The sequence below is a fragment of the Camellia sinensis genome, chromosome 8, assembly GCF_055761805.1.
Source record: "Camellia sinensis isolate YWXY chromosome 8, ASM5576180v1, whole genome shotgun sequence".
Lineage (NCBI taxonomy): Eukaryota > Viridiplantae > Streptophyta > Magnoliopsida > Ericales > Theaceae > Camellia > Camellia sinensis.
The window spans coordinates 115,693,306-115,709,669 of record NC_138968.1 but is presented as its reverse complement, the minus strand read 5'-3'; the positions used below and the strand labels follow the sequence as shown (position 1 = coordinate 115,709,669).

Below are 16,364 nucleotides of genomic sequence, written 5' to 3'. Positions count from 1 at the left end.
GTTTCCATATCTAGCATGCTTGCCATGAGGCTAATTGCTTAAGTGTTAAACTGTTTAAATGCCTGTGGATGAAGGCTTATTGCTTGAATTGGAATAATTTGAGCAATGTTCATATGCAATCACTTTTTCAAGTGGTACATATTTCGAAACAATTTTCAAAACAAACATGAATCGAAATGTTCCAATTCTTACAAAGTTAGTCTATACTTGTGTGTGTGCGCATCACATAGTAATGCTAGCCTAATAAACCAGAATAAGAGCATATAATGTAAATAAAATTCATATCATGATTAGTAGAGGCCGATCTTTGATCGGGCGAGTGGGGGTGCTCAATTCATGACCTTTCCCTCCCGTACCTAAGTTCCCGAGCTGAGACAATCTTGGTGATTATGGACATGTGGCCTTTGGCACGAGTCATGGGTTTCCTAATTTCCCCCCAAAAAATATTAAAGTGGCGACTTTATATCTAGCAAAGCAATCCATTTTTGACAATTTGATTCAAAATTGATTTTCCAAAAGATTTACTGGATTTTGACTTTTTGGTGTTTATCAATTTCGTATTGTACTTATGAGATTAGATTTAGAACCGCAGAAGTCCAAACTGTAGGGCTTATATTTTGAACTTCCAAGAGGGGGCGTGAAAAATGCGAGCTACACATGGGGTCATGGGAAAGAAGAGCTATAAAGGCCAGAAGGTTTGCAGAGAGAGAGGACATCAATAACACAACAACTTACTTTCTACATTTAAGAGTAGTTCAAATTGTAACTTACGTGTAGTTTTTTCCGTTGTAATTTGTACTTTGTAACTGGGTGAACTTTGGTGATTTCAACCTCAAATCACCAAAGGTTTATCTTCTCTAATTTGTTCCCATCACCTCATATCAGAAAGTTCACTTCACTTGTCTACTTAGTTACCATCAATTCATCCAAACAAGTCTTCATCCTTTTCAGGCATTCGAACCAATACCACAATTACTTGATTGTTCTGCTTTTAAATTGTCAACTTTGAATTACTGCTTGGTTGCTGTTGATATAGGCCCACCATAATTTTACTAACAATTTCCCCATCATTTTCATAGTTAACATGCAATTATTTCACACTCCTGTTCAAAATTCGTAATTCATATAGCAATCAACATAGAGATAAAGTAAACGAGTTTGTTGGGCTAATTTGTCCAACTAATACCCAAAAATTAACTAACACTTGGATTATATAGAAAATGCATGTGCTGGGATGTAATTTTGCAAAACCACATGGACTAAAATTCATATTTTAATCAGAAGACGAAATATAATACTAATTTATCGAAACAAGTCATAACAAATCAATACGAAGCCAAACAAATATGGAACAGAAACAAGCAACCCCCAATAGGAATCTTAGAATACAGACATCAGCCAATTTCCATCCCAAAACAATACATAGACAACAGACACCCACATATATCTCACATTCATTTAGTTTTAAAAATGACAAGTTACTACAAACAAAAAAGACAAAATTAGTCTTAACAATATAGGAAATTACTCTTCCTGGCCTTGTACATAAGCAACATTGTGCCATTTCCTGGCCTTGTACATAAGCAATTATTTACATGTTACGTACAACTATCCGTGCAAAATCAAAACTACGTACATATCTACCCTGTTCTTGCCAATGATGTGTTTTCAGAAGCTAGTACTGTGTACCTAATAAATTAAGGGAATAAGTAAATCATATAATTACCTGATTCACCTCATCAATTGTGGTCGAATCATTTTTGCACACTTATGCTTCGACACTATCGTATTAGCCCACGGGCTGTTTTGAATTAGGAGAAACTTCGAAAAATAGACGTCGTTGCTTAATGTGCGGTGTACTTGGATCCACCAACCTAATTTTGCAGCTGAGTTACTACCCACTGTTCGGCTAAACCGAACCTTAGGACACGCTCGCTTTGTGTGGCCAATGCATTTGCAATTCCCACATTTTCTTAGTCTTCGACAGTTGGATGAGGCCCGTTTTGGGTTCTTTTTTGTCTTCACAAGATCAAGATCTTCTACTCCAAATTGTCGTGAGATTGAATGTTTCCCTTTGTCTCCATCCCTATCATTGCGATTCCTCTCATATAACTTTTTCATCCGGCTCGTTATCCGAAGACATGCATCCCTAGCCTTCCGTTGATTGCAAGATATAGAAACACATTTCATTGTAAGAAGAACTCAATATCCCATAGCGAGCCATCTGTGTTGTAGTGCTATCAATTGAGGATTGACGCCATTGTTGCCCATCCTTACTTGCAACCCTTGTCCATCTATGCAGCACACAAGTTGGGGGAATTTGCGTAAAATTTTCAGCTTTCATAACACATATCATGTGACAACAAGGTAGCCTGAACGACTCAAACTGCATGCGCAAACATATCATTGCGGCATCCACTGGATTGTATGTTGCTATCTACAATCTATCCTTCACCTTGTACTTATGAATATAGTAGCATTTCTGATTATCTGGCAAAGGGAACAGGTCCTTCACATTCAACTTCCCCTCTTCTAAGATTTTTTTCACGGAACACTCTAAATATATTCTAGGTGAATAGCTCAGCTCTGTGCCTCTCTATATCTTGCAATGGAGTAATCAATACCAGAAAAGTGTTATTTGTTTTGGCATCATCTCCAGCCTCGTTATACCTTATCCTTGTAAGAGCCCAATCATAGTGCCTAACAAATTCATATAGCTTCAATTTATGTTAGAGGAAGGGATTGAAATAAGCATTCATACTCTCCGAGTGCTGAGTGCTCTTCATCCCAGCAAAGAAATGGGCACGCATATATGTCTTAGCCCACATATGACGCTTCTCATAGGTCTCAAACACCCAGCTGTTGTTTTGAAGTCCAAATTTTTCGACCATTCTCATCCAACCATCCTCAAACTTTACCTCATCCGTTTCCATCTCCATGCACTGCTTAAAAGCGTGTGCAAAGCCACTTTTGTGAACATTTGACATAACATTTTTCCTAAGATGCCAATTACATAATCAATGTCTTGCATTTGGAAATACTCTTTTGATTGCCTCTCGCATAGCCTTATCCCCATCTGTCAATACGGACATAGATGCTTTATTGTCCATCGCCTCTATAAATGTTTCCAAGACCCATGTGTATGTATCAATTGTCTCATTAGCTAGCAAAACACATGCAAATATTGTGGTCGTGAAGTGGTTAGTCACACCAGCCAACATGACAAAAGGTTTCTTGTATGCATTGGTACGGTAAATTGAGTCAAATATCAACACATCACCAAACTTTGCATAGTCATCCCGCGATTTCGAATCTGCCCAGAATAGATTTTGTAACTTGTTATCCTTACATACATCATACTTGCAAAAAAAACGCTTGTCAACATTAAGTTTTGCACATAGCTAAACCAACGCACCCGGTGCATCACCATCCTCAACTTCTGCTCTACGTTCGGCTTGAATATGGTTGTGCAGATCCGTACGGATGAAACCAACATTCTCATAAGACCCAGATTGATTTATCATATAGTCCATGATTTGGCTAGTCCATGATTTGGCTAGTCTTCACACCGACGTTGCGTATAGCCATTGCTTGAGCTTTGTCATGGCTATTTAAACCCCGATGTGACCTCAGATACATCACACAGTGTTGTTCCGCCAATTCATGGTTGTGGTCTATGATGAAGTAAATCACAACATACTTTCCCCCTTCACTAGTCTCTAGATCGTATCGTATGCAAAATTGTGCTTTGCAACCTACTCTTGTTAATGCCTTGGGAGCTCTTCTCTTCCCAGCAACACGGTCCAAGTATTTTGGAAATCTTTAACCTTCCCTTGAACACAACCATAGCCTACTAACAACCTTTCCCTGTTTATTTGTGTTAAATCTGGATTTTCGTATACTAAATCCCTTAATCAATTCGATTCCTCATTTCCTTTAATCAATTATATACATTAATTAATTAAAGCAATTAGGGCAAATTACCTTAATTAACAAAACAACTCTAAGGTTTCATTTTCATCCACGATCCATCATCCACTCATTTTCTTTCGTACCAAACTTGCATATAGGTCTATTTCAAACAAAACCCTAACTTTTGTAAAATTACACAAAGGACCCAAACTTTCTCAAATCTACCCAACAACACCCAACATATCAAAATGCTAAAATTTAAAGACAAAATCCATAAGGAAGAGTAGGATATCCCTACCTCAAAAGATGACACTCAACGGAGAAGACGAAGAAACTCAACGTGCTCCAAAACTCAATATTTTCGGATCAAAAGATGGCCCTTGACGATCAACCCAACTTTTACAAAGACCAAAGGTAAGGAGAACACCCTAGCTAGATCAAACCCTAGAGAGAAGGGAGATTCTAAAGAGAGGAGCTCTCAAAAATGGTTTTTTGAAAAAGTAAGAGAGAGAAAGGAAAGTGAAAAGTGATTTAAAATCACCCAGCGGATAACTCATATACGCACGACCCGCTCGAGCGGAGAACACAACGCTCGAGCGCCAAGAACAAAAATCTGGACACGTTCGAGCGCAATAAGGCCCGCTTGAGCGCCAAGGCACAAGAATAAAGCACTTCTGCTCGAGCGCGAAAACCAGTCCGCTCGAGCGCAGATTTCCCCCTCCCAGAACTTATCTCCAGAAAGTACTACCCGCTCGAGCGCCAACAAACCCGCTTGAGCGCTACCGCTCGAGCGTAAACAAACCCGCTCGAGTGTAAAAATCACATCTGCAGAAGTTTTGCAGGAACACGAAATACTGGAGGTGTGCAATCCCCGCTCGAGCGCAATAAGACCCGCTCGAGCGGATCGCCTAAAAACTGGACAACAAGGAATTGAAACCAAGGCCTAACCAACCTGTAACAACCCTACTCAAAACATCCTAAAACTCAATCAAGTGGAATTAAAGGACGACAACAAGATAGATACCACTACCAACTTCACGGAACCGAGTCCGAAATACAACAGAACAGTAAAGGAACAACCGGGATCGCTATAACCTCCCCCCCTTAAAGAATTTCGTCCCCGAAATTAAGGAGACACCTAAACACAAGGCCAAATAATCACAGAGCATTCAACAACCAAGCCCCAAGGAAAGAAATTACTTTAAAAACAAACCTCCGACTCACTCTTGCCAAGGAAGAGACTACCCAAGGGAACACATTTTAAACGGCAACACCTTAGGTACGCAAGCCCCAACAAACCAAACCTCCCCGAAACAATTCACCAATAACCGACTAGTGCTTCAAGCTAAGTCACTACTCAACAACACGACCAAAGCAAATCTTTAGAGTAGATAATAAGAAAACATTTTCTTGTTCAAGAGGCATTTCTCAAATATGCTTAAATTTTCAATGTTAACATTCCGAAATAAATCTTGCACTCTCCATGCGAAAACCCAAAAGTTTTACAAACATTTTTTCACAAACACGGTGTTATCCAAAACGCAGGATCGTCCACAATTTATTTACCAAAAGATTAATCTAGAATTCTTAAAATCCTTGAATTAAATCAACTTTTCAACAACGCCCTTAGATGGCCCAAACATTGGGAAAATTTTGTTTTCCATTTTTTTTTTTTCAAAACAGCACTATCCATAACCATCTCTCACACCGTGATGCCACAACCGACACAGAATATAACATTTCTATAATGATAGTTAATAGAAATAACAACAGTACTAACAACACATAAGGCATAAGAAATTCATGGTTTTGCAATTTCATCACAACAATACCCCCCTTTAATACATAAATGATACACATTTTAGTGCTGTATCTATATCAAACCAAACATCATACATACATAATGTATAAAAAGCCAATCCTTCACAAAGATCAATCAATACAAATATAAGGTGTATTATTCCAACCGTCAGATTCAATGACAAAACATGTTCGATTAGTCTCAGTTTTCCCTAATCAACATACAAAGTCTACAACAAACGAGACTAAACTCAAGGTGACCAATGCCAACCCAAAACCTGATACCAACAAGCTGACTAATCAACTCAATAAACCCCACACTCAGCAATCCACACACTGATGTGCCACTCAAACCACTAACCCCAACCACGAAGTTCTCTACACTAACCACAAATTTTGGAATCTCACCGGATCTCCTAAAATGGAACCGCATCAACACCGCGTCTAAGGGAATCACCATCCCCCGCCATGGCTATCTAGCAAGCCTGCTCACTTCCTTGACCGAAGACCGACATGGTCAACCTCAATCACAACAACCCAAACACGAAGGACCACTTTGACCAACGCTATACCCATTACTTTAGAACACGAACTGCTCTTCCTTCAAAGAATGCTGCCAGCATCTACTCACAACCCAAACCCAACGATTGATAACCAATCACAATACGAAGACTACCCCTATACAACCAATGGGGTCACCACGGACTCACTAACTAGCAAGATCCAAAACACGAACCAACATACAGGTACCATTCCCACTGACTCGAGATACAAATCTCACATAGTCTTGCCAACACCGCGCAACTTCCGAAACCATCACATCTAACACAATCAACCGTACTAGGTAAAACCTCCTTATTTGGCAAGCCCTCTTACTCCCACACCGAATCCCGTAATAACTCATAAGGTCCACTCGTCACTCTACATCTTACTTGTCACTCATCTCGAGAGCACCATCAACAGGTCCAGCCTCCGTGCGGAACCACTAGTCAAAACTACCGCTAGGCAACCATCAAGAATCAAACCCCGACACCATTACAGGTTGCCGACAAGGCTTTCAAAGATTCACTCTTCTAACTGTTCAGCAGAGTAAAGGTCCTCACCCTCCTCACTATTAACCCACATCTCTATCCGCAACACCATACCACTGTGATTCCATCCACGGATCACACCCTAACTACGGGCTGTACACCCAAGCAATCCTTACGATAGCATCTCCCGACCTAACCAGTGTTAAGGTACAAACCTTTCACATTCGATCATAATGAAGGAGCCCAAAAACTTAGGGAATACACATATACTACTACCCGAGATATAGCACCTATTGCTTACAATACATCACTCCCCGATGCCAACAACCATACCCTCATGTAGGGGCTAACACTCCCTCAATCGAAACAACCAACCAGTACATATGCCAATTCGGCAGCGTTACCTACCACGAAGGTACAAGTCTATTCCTAATAAGGTTATGCACTATGCCCTCACAAAGCACCATGTTAAGTACATACTACACCTAGTATTACTCGCACACTTCATATCCCCTCGAGGAGTCCTCATGACAGTAGATCAACATCACTTTCACGCACATAAGGTCAAATAGATAACACTAATGAAATTTCGAACACCTGGTAAGTATAACTGTTCTCGCCCCCTTGTAATCCTGATTAAGATAAATATCCCTCTGTAATCCTTTCAAACTTGAAAGCGTGGCTCATCAGCCCTCATTTCTCCCAAACCAAAACGCACGCATAAAAAGGGCATTGATACCAAAACTTATGGTTTTACATCAACTTATTACATTAATAAAACTTTAGAGCTACAACATGCTCCAATTCACCCAATCTAGGAAAATTAACAAACAAAGCATATATGCATATATATATATAGATAGACAAACAGTTTAGATGTTTCAACATTCCCAAAACACATTGGTTACACAACGGAACCCAATAATCACAAAACAATAACCCACTGATTACAAAACGGATTAGTCAAAACAAAACCATCCCATCGGTATTACCACCATTACCGTCCCTTACTGGACCGCCGAAGCTGGTCATCCCCAAACATAAGATAACCTACGAGCTTACAAGCCACGGACAAGAACTACTGACATGCCCCCTCTGTCCACACCTGGAACAACTACAAACTTCCTCAACTGGGGCTTGGGAACTCGACTCTACTGAGGCCCTCACAATCTGGCCTGCTAGTCCCCCAAAACGATACTGTTCCTGCCCAGTCGAATGACACTAAGCCTGGCTAGGTTGCGAAACCCCTAAAGAAGCCCCCGGCTGATTACACACCCAGCAAGTAGGCGGTGCCTGAGCACGAGACTGGTTCGGAATCTGGGCTGATGAAGACCCCAACAACTGCCTCCCCACTGAGCATTTGATCGGTCCAAAATCTGGCTGGTTAGTTGATCCTGGTGGTACGACTACTGGTTGAACTGCTAACCCTACCCCCTTCCTCTGTGGGCAACCCAAAGCCTTGTGGCCTAGAAGACCACATTTGAAACAAATGACACCCCTCTGTTTACGTTCTCCCGAACCCAAATCCGACACTGGAAGGGTAGTTCTAGCCCGACCTCCTTGTTGCAGGTTTAAACCCCTCTGCCTCTTAAAAGGCCTACCAACACCCTGAGTCACGGGAGTTGCCGAGATGGCTCCCTCCCCACTCTGCCCCATTGCTAGCACCGCAACCTCTACATGGGTAGCTGCCTCAACAAGCACACTATATCTTTTATGCCAAGACCCCGCTATCCTTACACGGATGTCGTCACGCAACTTACTCTCAAACTCGAAACAACGCAAGTCCTCCGTCTCCACCAATTCTGGAGCAAACCTCGACAGGTTAGCAAACCATCTTTCGAACTGCACCAAAGGTGTAGTACCTTGGCGTAACTCCACAAACTGTTTCCGCAACTCTTCCCGAGCGGAAGGAGGGAAATCGCAACTTCCTCACCTAGGCATCCTAGTAAAAGTAACAGAGACACGTTAGCACACTCATACATGTGCCGAAGCTAAACACTCACGTCCTAATACATGGACAACTGTAATTCACTCCACGTAAGCACATAAACACATAAGCACTTACGAATTTCATTTCCGGATAATGATAGTCCCAAGGCGTTACTAGAGTTCCGGTCAGAAATAGCATTGATCAAGTGCCTTTCCAACAGGACTCCCAGAAACCCAAGGATCCAATCAACATCCAAGAAACTACATTCCATACCCAAATAATCACATAAACATGTTATCACATAAGTACATAACATTACGTCTAAGTCTCTAACAAGCGAGACAAACCTATTGTGATACTAATCACTTCCCACATACCCAAAGTATTCGAACCCAGTACGCTCTGATACCAAGTTGTCACACCCTCAAAATAATAACATTAAACCCAACAACATGAACATACATTTATATATAAAAGATCCACATTCTTCAATTCATCAGAGTATTTCATTACAAAAGTATTACATGTCAACAACAAAAGCAAATGCCCTACAGGCTTACAGCTTTCCAAGTTAACACTTGGTTACAAAAGAGAGTACTAACTCAAATACACATTAAGCCCTTGGCCTGAATTTACATGTAATACATCAAAAGGAAATACGATAACAAAAGTCTATCCGTCTCTAGCCTCCCAAGCCATGTCCTTGGAGGTGGCATGCTACCTGTACCTGAAAATGATGTACCCATATAGGGTGAGCCACAGCCCAGTAGAAACATACTAAACCAACTATGAACAATGCCTAAAAGATTAGCAACTGATAGATGGTCAACACTTACACTTCCATTTACATCTTATTACAATTCCATGACAGCCAAGTCTATGTTACAATTCACTTTCCATTTCTTATTCAACTTTGAGTTTGAAAATAGGACTCAGTACTCTGGCCAAATCATTTGATGAGATTATAGTTCATCACTAGAACACTTTCGAAATTCAAGGTGGATACACATTTTGGTGTTGTATCAATAACACATAAACTACTTCCATACTATGCAAATGATGATGATATACATTTTAATGCAACATCAAATTATACAAACCTTTCAATAGATAAGCATATGAGCTATATCACTACCACAACAGATATGCATATGAGCTATATCAATACTTCAACAAATAAGCATATGAGCTATATCAATATTACAACAGATAAGCATATGAGCTGTATCAACACTTCAACTAGATAAGCATATGAGCTATATCAATACTTCAATGGGCGAGCATATGAGCTGCATCCCCGGGTCCATCCCCCATCTTCCCTTAACCATTAACCGGTTTGGAGGTACATCCCCCATCTTTCCCTAAACCGTGGAGTACATCCCCCATCTCCTCCCATACACAAGCAATGCATATAAACACATAATCATATACATAATCGATCAATACATAAAGTTAATGTATTTTATCAACCGTCTACACGTAATGCATATAAACACATTGGTCACATACACAATCAATCAATACATAAAGTTAATGTATTCCATCAACCGTCATACTCTATGACACATCCGATTGATTAGTTTTAGTTTGCCTAATCATCATGCATTGTCTACAACAATCAATACTACCCTCCACCGGTAGCCCAAAGCAATTATTTCTAAACAGGAAATAAATGCACAAATGGATAATATATCAACATTTCAATTAGGTGAGCAATAAATGATTTAACTACACCCTTTAGTCCCATACATTCCCAATTTCAACATTTCCAATTCGATTCCTCATTTCCTTTAATCAATTATATACATTAATTAATTAAAGCAATTAGGGCAAATTGCCTTAATTAACAAAACAACTCTAAGGTTTCATTTTCATCCACGATCCATCATCCACTCATTTTCTTTCGTACCAAACTTGCATATAGGTCTATTTCAAACAAAACCCCAACTTTTGTAAAACTACACAATGGACCCAAACTTTCTCAAATCTACCCAACAACACCCAACATATCAAAATGCTAAAATTTAAAGACAAAATCCATAAGGAAGAGTAGGATATCCCTACCTCAAAAGATGATACTCAACGGAGAAGACGAAGAAACTCAACGTGCTCCAAAACTCCATATTTTCGGATCAAGAGATAGCCCTTGACGATCAACCCAACTTTTACAAAGACCAAAGGTAAGAAGAACACCCTAGCTAGATCAAACCCTAGAGAGAAGGGAGATTCTAGAGAGAGGAGCTCTCAAAAATGGTTTTTTGAAAAAGTAAGAGAGAGAAAGGAAAGTGAAAAGTGATTTAAAATCACCCAGCGGATAACTCATATACGCACGACCCGCTCGAGCGGAGAACACAACGCTCGAGCGCCAAGAACAAAAATCTGGACACGTTCGAGCGCAATAAGGCCCGCTCGAGCACCAAGGCACAATAATAAAGCACTTCCGCTCGAGCGCGAAAACCAGTCCGCTCGAGCGTAGATTTCCCCCTCCCAGAACTTATCTCCAGAAAGTACTACCCGCTCGAGCGCCAACAAACCCGCTCGAGCGTAAACAAACCCGCTCGAGCGTAAAATCACATCTGCAGAAGTTTTGCAGGAACACAAAATACTAGAGGTGTGCAATCCCCGCTCGAGCGCAATAAGACCCGCTCGAGCGGATCGCCTAAAAACTGGACAACAAGGAATTGAAACCAAGGCCTAACCAACCTGTAACAACCCTGCTCAAAACATCCTAAAACTCAATCAACTGGAATTAAAGGATGGCAACAAGATAGATACCACTACCAACTTCACGAAACCGAGTCCGAAATACAACAGAACAGTAAAGGAACAACCGGGATCGCTATACATTTGGAATGTCATAATCAACACCTTCACTTTTAGCTTCTGCTGGGCCATACTGTACATGAAATTAGTACAAACAATTACTTGATGACTGAAAAATGTTAACACAAACACAAACATGACATTTTAACACAGTTGGATTGTTTGTGCAAACACAAACCCTCGATTGAGAACGAGAGAGGTTAGTTGCCGATGGAGGGGTTTCGGTTTGAGCGAAGCATAAAAGGGTTGAAGTTAGGATGAGGGTTTAGTTGAGGGAAAATTGCTGAAGTGAAGAGACCAAAGAGAGAGAGAGAGAGAGGTTGGCAGCTCCATACCTGATATCTAGTTGGAGAGAGCGCCTTCACTTCAGCAATGGAACCCAACAGAGCCTTGTAGTTCCGCTGTTGCTGGAAATCAAGCATTATATTGTTCCCTACAGAGCTTCATCAATGGAACCCAATAGGGGCTTGTCGCTGTTAATGGAAATCAAGGGTAACACACTCAACCTTACAGAGATAAAAACAAGAACGGAGAGAGAGTGAGGAAAGTGGGATGCAATCATGCAAATAGGAGGATTAACCGGTTGCCTCGGTTTCAAATTTTTTACGATTAAATAATTCAATTGTCTTAATCAATTATTGTAATCTGATGACTAAAACTTGGGTTGCATATGGTGTGCAACCTTAAGGGGGTTGCACACTTAAACAACACCCTTAAACATTATATATGTATTATGCAACATTAAACGTGGGGTAATTTTGTTGATCTCTAGTTATGTATGCAATAATATTTTTTATTATGGAGAAATTATTATTTTTATACAGGAATTTTTATATTATTATGTAATTATTGATTTTTTTCATTTAATACAGGTAATTTGATTTGATTTGATTTGATTTTATTATTTTTTTTTCGACGGCACCACATCATCGCAAAAAACATTAGAGCTAAAACGTTTTTTTTTTTTTGGCGACATAGGCAATGTTGTCGCAAAAAAAAAAAAATCGCAACAGCATTTTGTTGCCGTCTCAAATAAATTTTTAGCGACAATACAACATTGCTGTCGCAAAAGGTCTCAATTTTTACATATTATAGGTGATAGTAAAATGCTGTCACAAAAGTCAACATTTGCCGTCACAAAAAAAAAAAAGGCGGCATATTATATGGAAATTAAATTAATAAAATTTATAGCTCAGATTTAATATTTTAATTGTTTAGTAAACAATTCAAAAGGGCAAAATAGTGTTTTGAACATTTATCATTCTCCATAATATCTTAAAAAAACATAAGATTCAATAAAATAGTCTAATCCAGACATTTAATCTCACGACTAAACAAACATAGGATATAAATGCAATCCAACCAAATAGTTTAGGGACAATGTATCTCAGGACTAATAGTTCGATGGATTACAATTCTCCCTTATCCAGTCCGTTCAAACAAACACACCCTTAGGCTATGTTTGTTTGGCCACTTAGGTGGTGGGATTGAATTAATATTCCTATAAGTCTCACCAAACCCATGTTTGATTGTACTACATGCTGAAGGACTATGGGTCCTATGGGACTACCAATCCTAGTTGGGGGTAGGATTAGTATACCTATGGTGGGGTAGGATTGTTAATCCAATCCCCTTGGATTGAAGCAAAATGTCTATTTTTCTCTTTATTTATCAAACACAATAAAATCTCTTTTTATGGTATAAGGACTTTTACATAATTTTATAAATTTAATCCCAATTAACTAATAACTACAACACTACTATTTTACTGTGTGGAAACCAAGATCTTCCCTTAAGAGAAACTTGATAGTCAAACGCTAGCCACACATGTTACAATCCTATAGCTAGCAACGATGAAAGTTGGTCCGAAAATATTCAATTATTTTGGCAATCAAATATATGAAGGAGAAGATTCTAATGAAAAAGCTGATTTGTCATACAGTTGTTGTAGACGGTTGCGGTGAAGTAAAGTTTATAAATTTTTTCATAATTTTAGAAATCATGGGGGTCTAAGTTGGAGTTATAATGGATATTTAAGAATCGCCTTCACATGGTAAATGAAAGAAAAGCTGGACACTTGTATTCAATGGCAGAGCCAAGACTTGGTCATTGAGGGTAAAAAGAAGACATGGAGATTAGTTTAGTTTAGTCGGGTGGGTAGAAGCGACTTTAAACAGTTTAAATAATTATTAAAACTAGTAATAGTTTAGTCGAATGGGTTAGTGAGTTTAAACAGCTAAAATAATTATTAAAACTAGTAAATCAATATTAGAGATTTTATTAAGTGTGTAATTAGGCTCGGCTCAATTATATTAATATTTATTAATTAATTAATTACACTGGTCTGAACTATATTAATATACATTAATTAATTAATTACACTTGTGTGCGTAACTTCTAACTAACAAAAATATTTGTTTGGAGTATTTATCAAAAAAAAATATATATATTTGTTAGGAGTAAATGGCAACCCATTCTCCAAGTCAGCAAATAAATTATCCTCAAAGGAGATGAAGGCAATAGAATGGAAACAGTTATATGAAAGGTGGGAATGGTTGAAGCTTCCTTCACTCTTCGATGCTAGACAAACCGTTAATGGACTTCACACAAAATGTTTGCAATGCTTAAAGCTTCTCGCTTTCGGAAAGCTTTGAATAGTTACAAAAATTTTATATAGATGGGTAAAGCTAACGACAAAAGTTATTCAAATGGCTGGCCATTGTATAATCAAGAGTCTTGTTTTAACCAATGAGTTGAGTTCGAGCTTGGTTATTTGGACTTGATTTGAGGTTGAACATGCCAAATTTTGACCGAGTTGAGCTTGAACAAGGCAATACTTGACTTAGTTCGACTCGTTTGCAACCTAGGAGCCAAGTATAGAGAAGTCAGATAAATATTCCTATACACATACACAACAAAAATGCTAGAGATCTCAAAAGTTCTACCAAAAGTTTTATCGAATGTCTCACATGGGTGTGAGATCCGCATGGTATAAGTATTTGATAGAACTATTGGACCTTTAGCATTCCTCCATACACAATAACATGAGACTTTAGCAAAATTTGCAGGCCAGGACCCTTGACCCCCTCCCTCCACCTGGTTGTATTTGTTTGTTATGTATCTAGTTATATATGAATGGTTATCCAAATTTGATAAAGTCAAGATGAGATTTATCATTTTTTTTATATTTATATAAAACTTTTAATTTTGTTATATTTATATAGATTGGCTTTGATTTGTAATATTTGCATGCATGAAGAAGGGCTGTTTAAGGGGCATCAGAGAGGATGTGCCCATAGTGATTTTCAAATCATATCACGTTTATGATGACCTCCCAAAAAACGAGAAATCTATTGTGTAAATTGTAAGAAAGTTATGATATTTTGTGATAAAAATTGTACTTGTTTGTAGTGTGTGTTATGACACTTTGCAATAAAATCATGAATAGTAAATTTATAGAGTGTTTTGTTAAGGATGATAATATTATGACACTTTGTGATTTTTGTTAAGTATTAAATTTTTGTTATGACATTTCATGTTAAAGAAATTTGTGATTTTTGTAATGAAAAAAGTTATGATTTTTATGGTTTATGTTATGAAAGTTTGTAAAATTTTGTAAAAAAGTTGTAAAGAGCACCATTTTAAGAGTGCATATTGTAATCTCTCTCTCCAAAAATATATTTTGTTATTAATGATTAATCTAGCATATGATTTAGGGAAAGACTATGGAGGGATGTGTACCATATGATTTGAGGGTTGTGTATTATATCTACCTTATAATTAAAGAAGAAAATAATATAATTTCATACTTTTTAAGTCATAACTGCAAAAAAAAATAATAATAAATAAAAATTATAACCAAACAATACATGAGGTATAACCAAACATCTCAAAATAATGTTATAATTAAATAAGAAAATTGTGTAACTAACGGTACATATGATAAGAAGTGTGTATGATAAAATTTTCCAAATTATTTAACTCTAATCGTTTTAAATTAAATTGCATGAATTAATTGAATGGGCTCAGTGGGCCTTTTGAAAATTGAATAGAAATTTTTTTATGTTTTGTACACAAGTGTATCCTGATTTGGAAACCAATTTCAACGAATTTTAAAATAATTTACAACTCAGAATTTTGTGGTATTTTTATATGACAATAATACATGGGTATAGTAGGAATTGGGGTTCCTGTTGTGCCTTGGCACAGCAGATGCTATGAGGCTCATTAAGGGCGTGTCTCGAGTCTTTTTTGATAATCCAAATTGTTCATATTGTAAGGTTCATCGAGTAGATCATCTATACAAAAAATCAAGTACTTTGGACATTTGTAGCCTTATAATAATAGCACATTTTTTTTTTCAGAAAATAAACAGTTACCATAATTTTAATAATTTTTTAAAAACAACTAGGACTTAATCATTGGGTTAAAGATGTCCGATTAATTTGATTTTTTATATGTATGATATACTCGACAAACTTTACAATATGAACGATTCAGATTATTAAAATACACACGGTAAATACCTCTATAGATTCTTAGAGCAGGGCTGTTGTGCCTTAAAGCACGGCAACAACCCTCACCTTGTAAAAATTTTAAATCAAAATTCTCTTGCGGTGCAAATCCTTGTTGGTTTTATTGCTTAAATTTAGGTTGCTTCTATTTTATTCAAACAAATAGAGTTTTAGAAATGTTTTGGTAAGTTTCCTATTTTTGGAAAGTTTTTATTTTTGATAACTTTTCAAATTTAGAAAATAATTAAAAAATGATTGTAAGAATAAAAAGAGAATCAATATGGAAGCAATCTAATAAAAGAACTCATAAAACTCATGTATTCAAACAAATAGTTTTTGAAATTAAGTTTTGAC

The 16,364-nt window shown here is 37.8% G+C and overlaps 1 protein-coding gene across 1 annotated transcript; it reads right to left on the bottom strand.

Annotated features, from left to right (window-relative positions):
- Window positions 1–3,017: 3,017 nt before the first annotated feature.
- Window positions 3,018–3,533, bottom strand: LOC145797991 (protein FAR1-RELATED SEQUENCE 5-like). The gene is made up of 2 exons (XM_082885438.1): window positions 3,416–3,533; window positions 3,018–3,313 (listed from the first exon to the last, which is right to left on the bottom strand). Exons 1-2 carry the CDS (start codon window positions 3,531–3,533, stop codon window positions 3,018–3,020), a joined length of 414 nt encoding a protein of 137 aa, XP_082741564.1.
- Window positions 3,534–16,364: the final 12,831 nt, after the last annotated feature.

Bases quoted from the DNA above. Each gene is read 5' to 3' on its own strand.
- LOC145797991 (XM_082885438.1), bottom strand. From the start codon at position 3,533: ATGGACTATATGATAAATCAATCTGGGTCTTATGAGAATGTTGGTTTC. The intron at 3,314-3,415 runs GTGCGTTGGTTT...TATTCTGGGCAG, and splicing joins TGAGGATGGTGATGCACCGG to ATTCGAAATCGCGGGATGAC.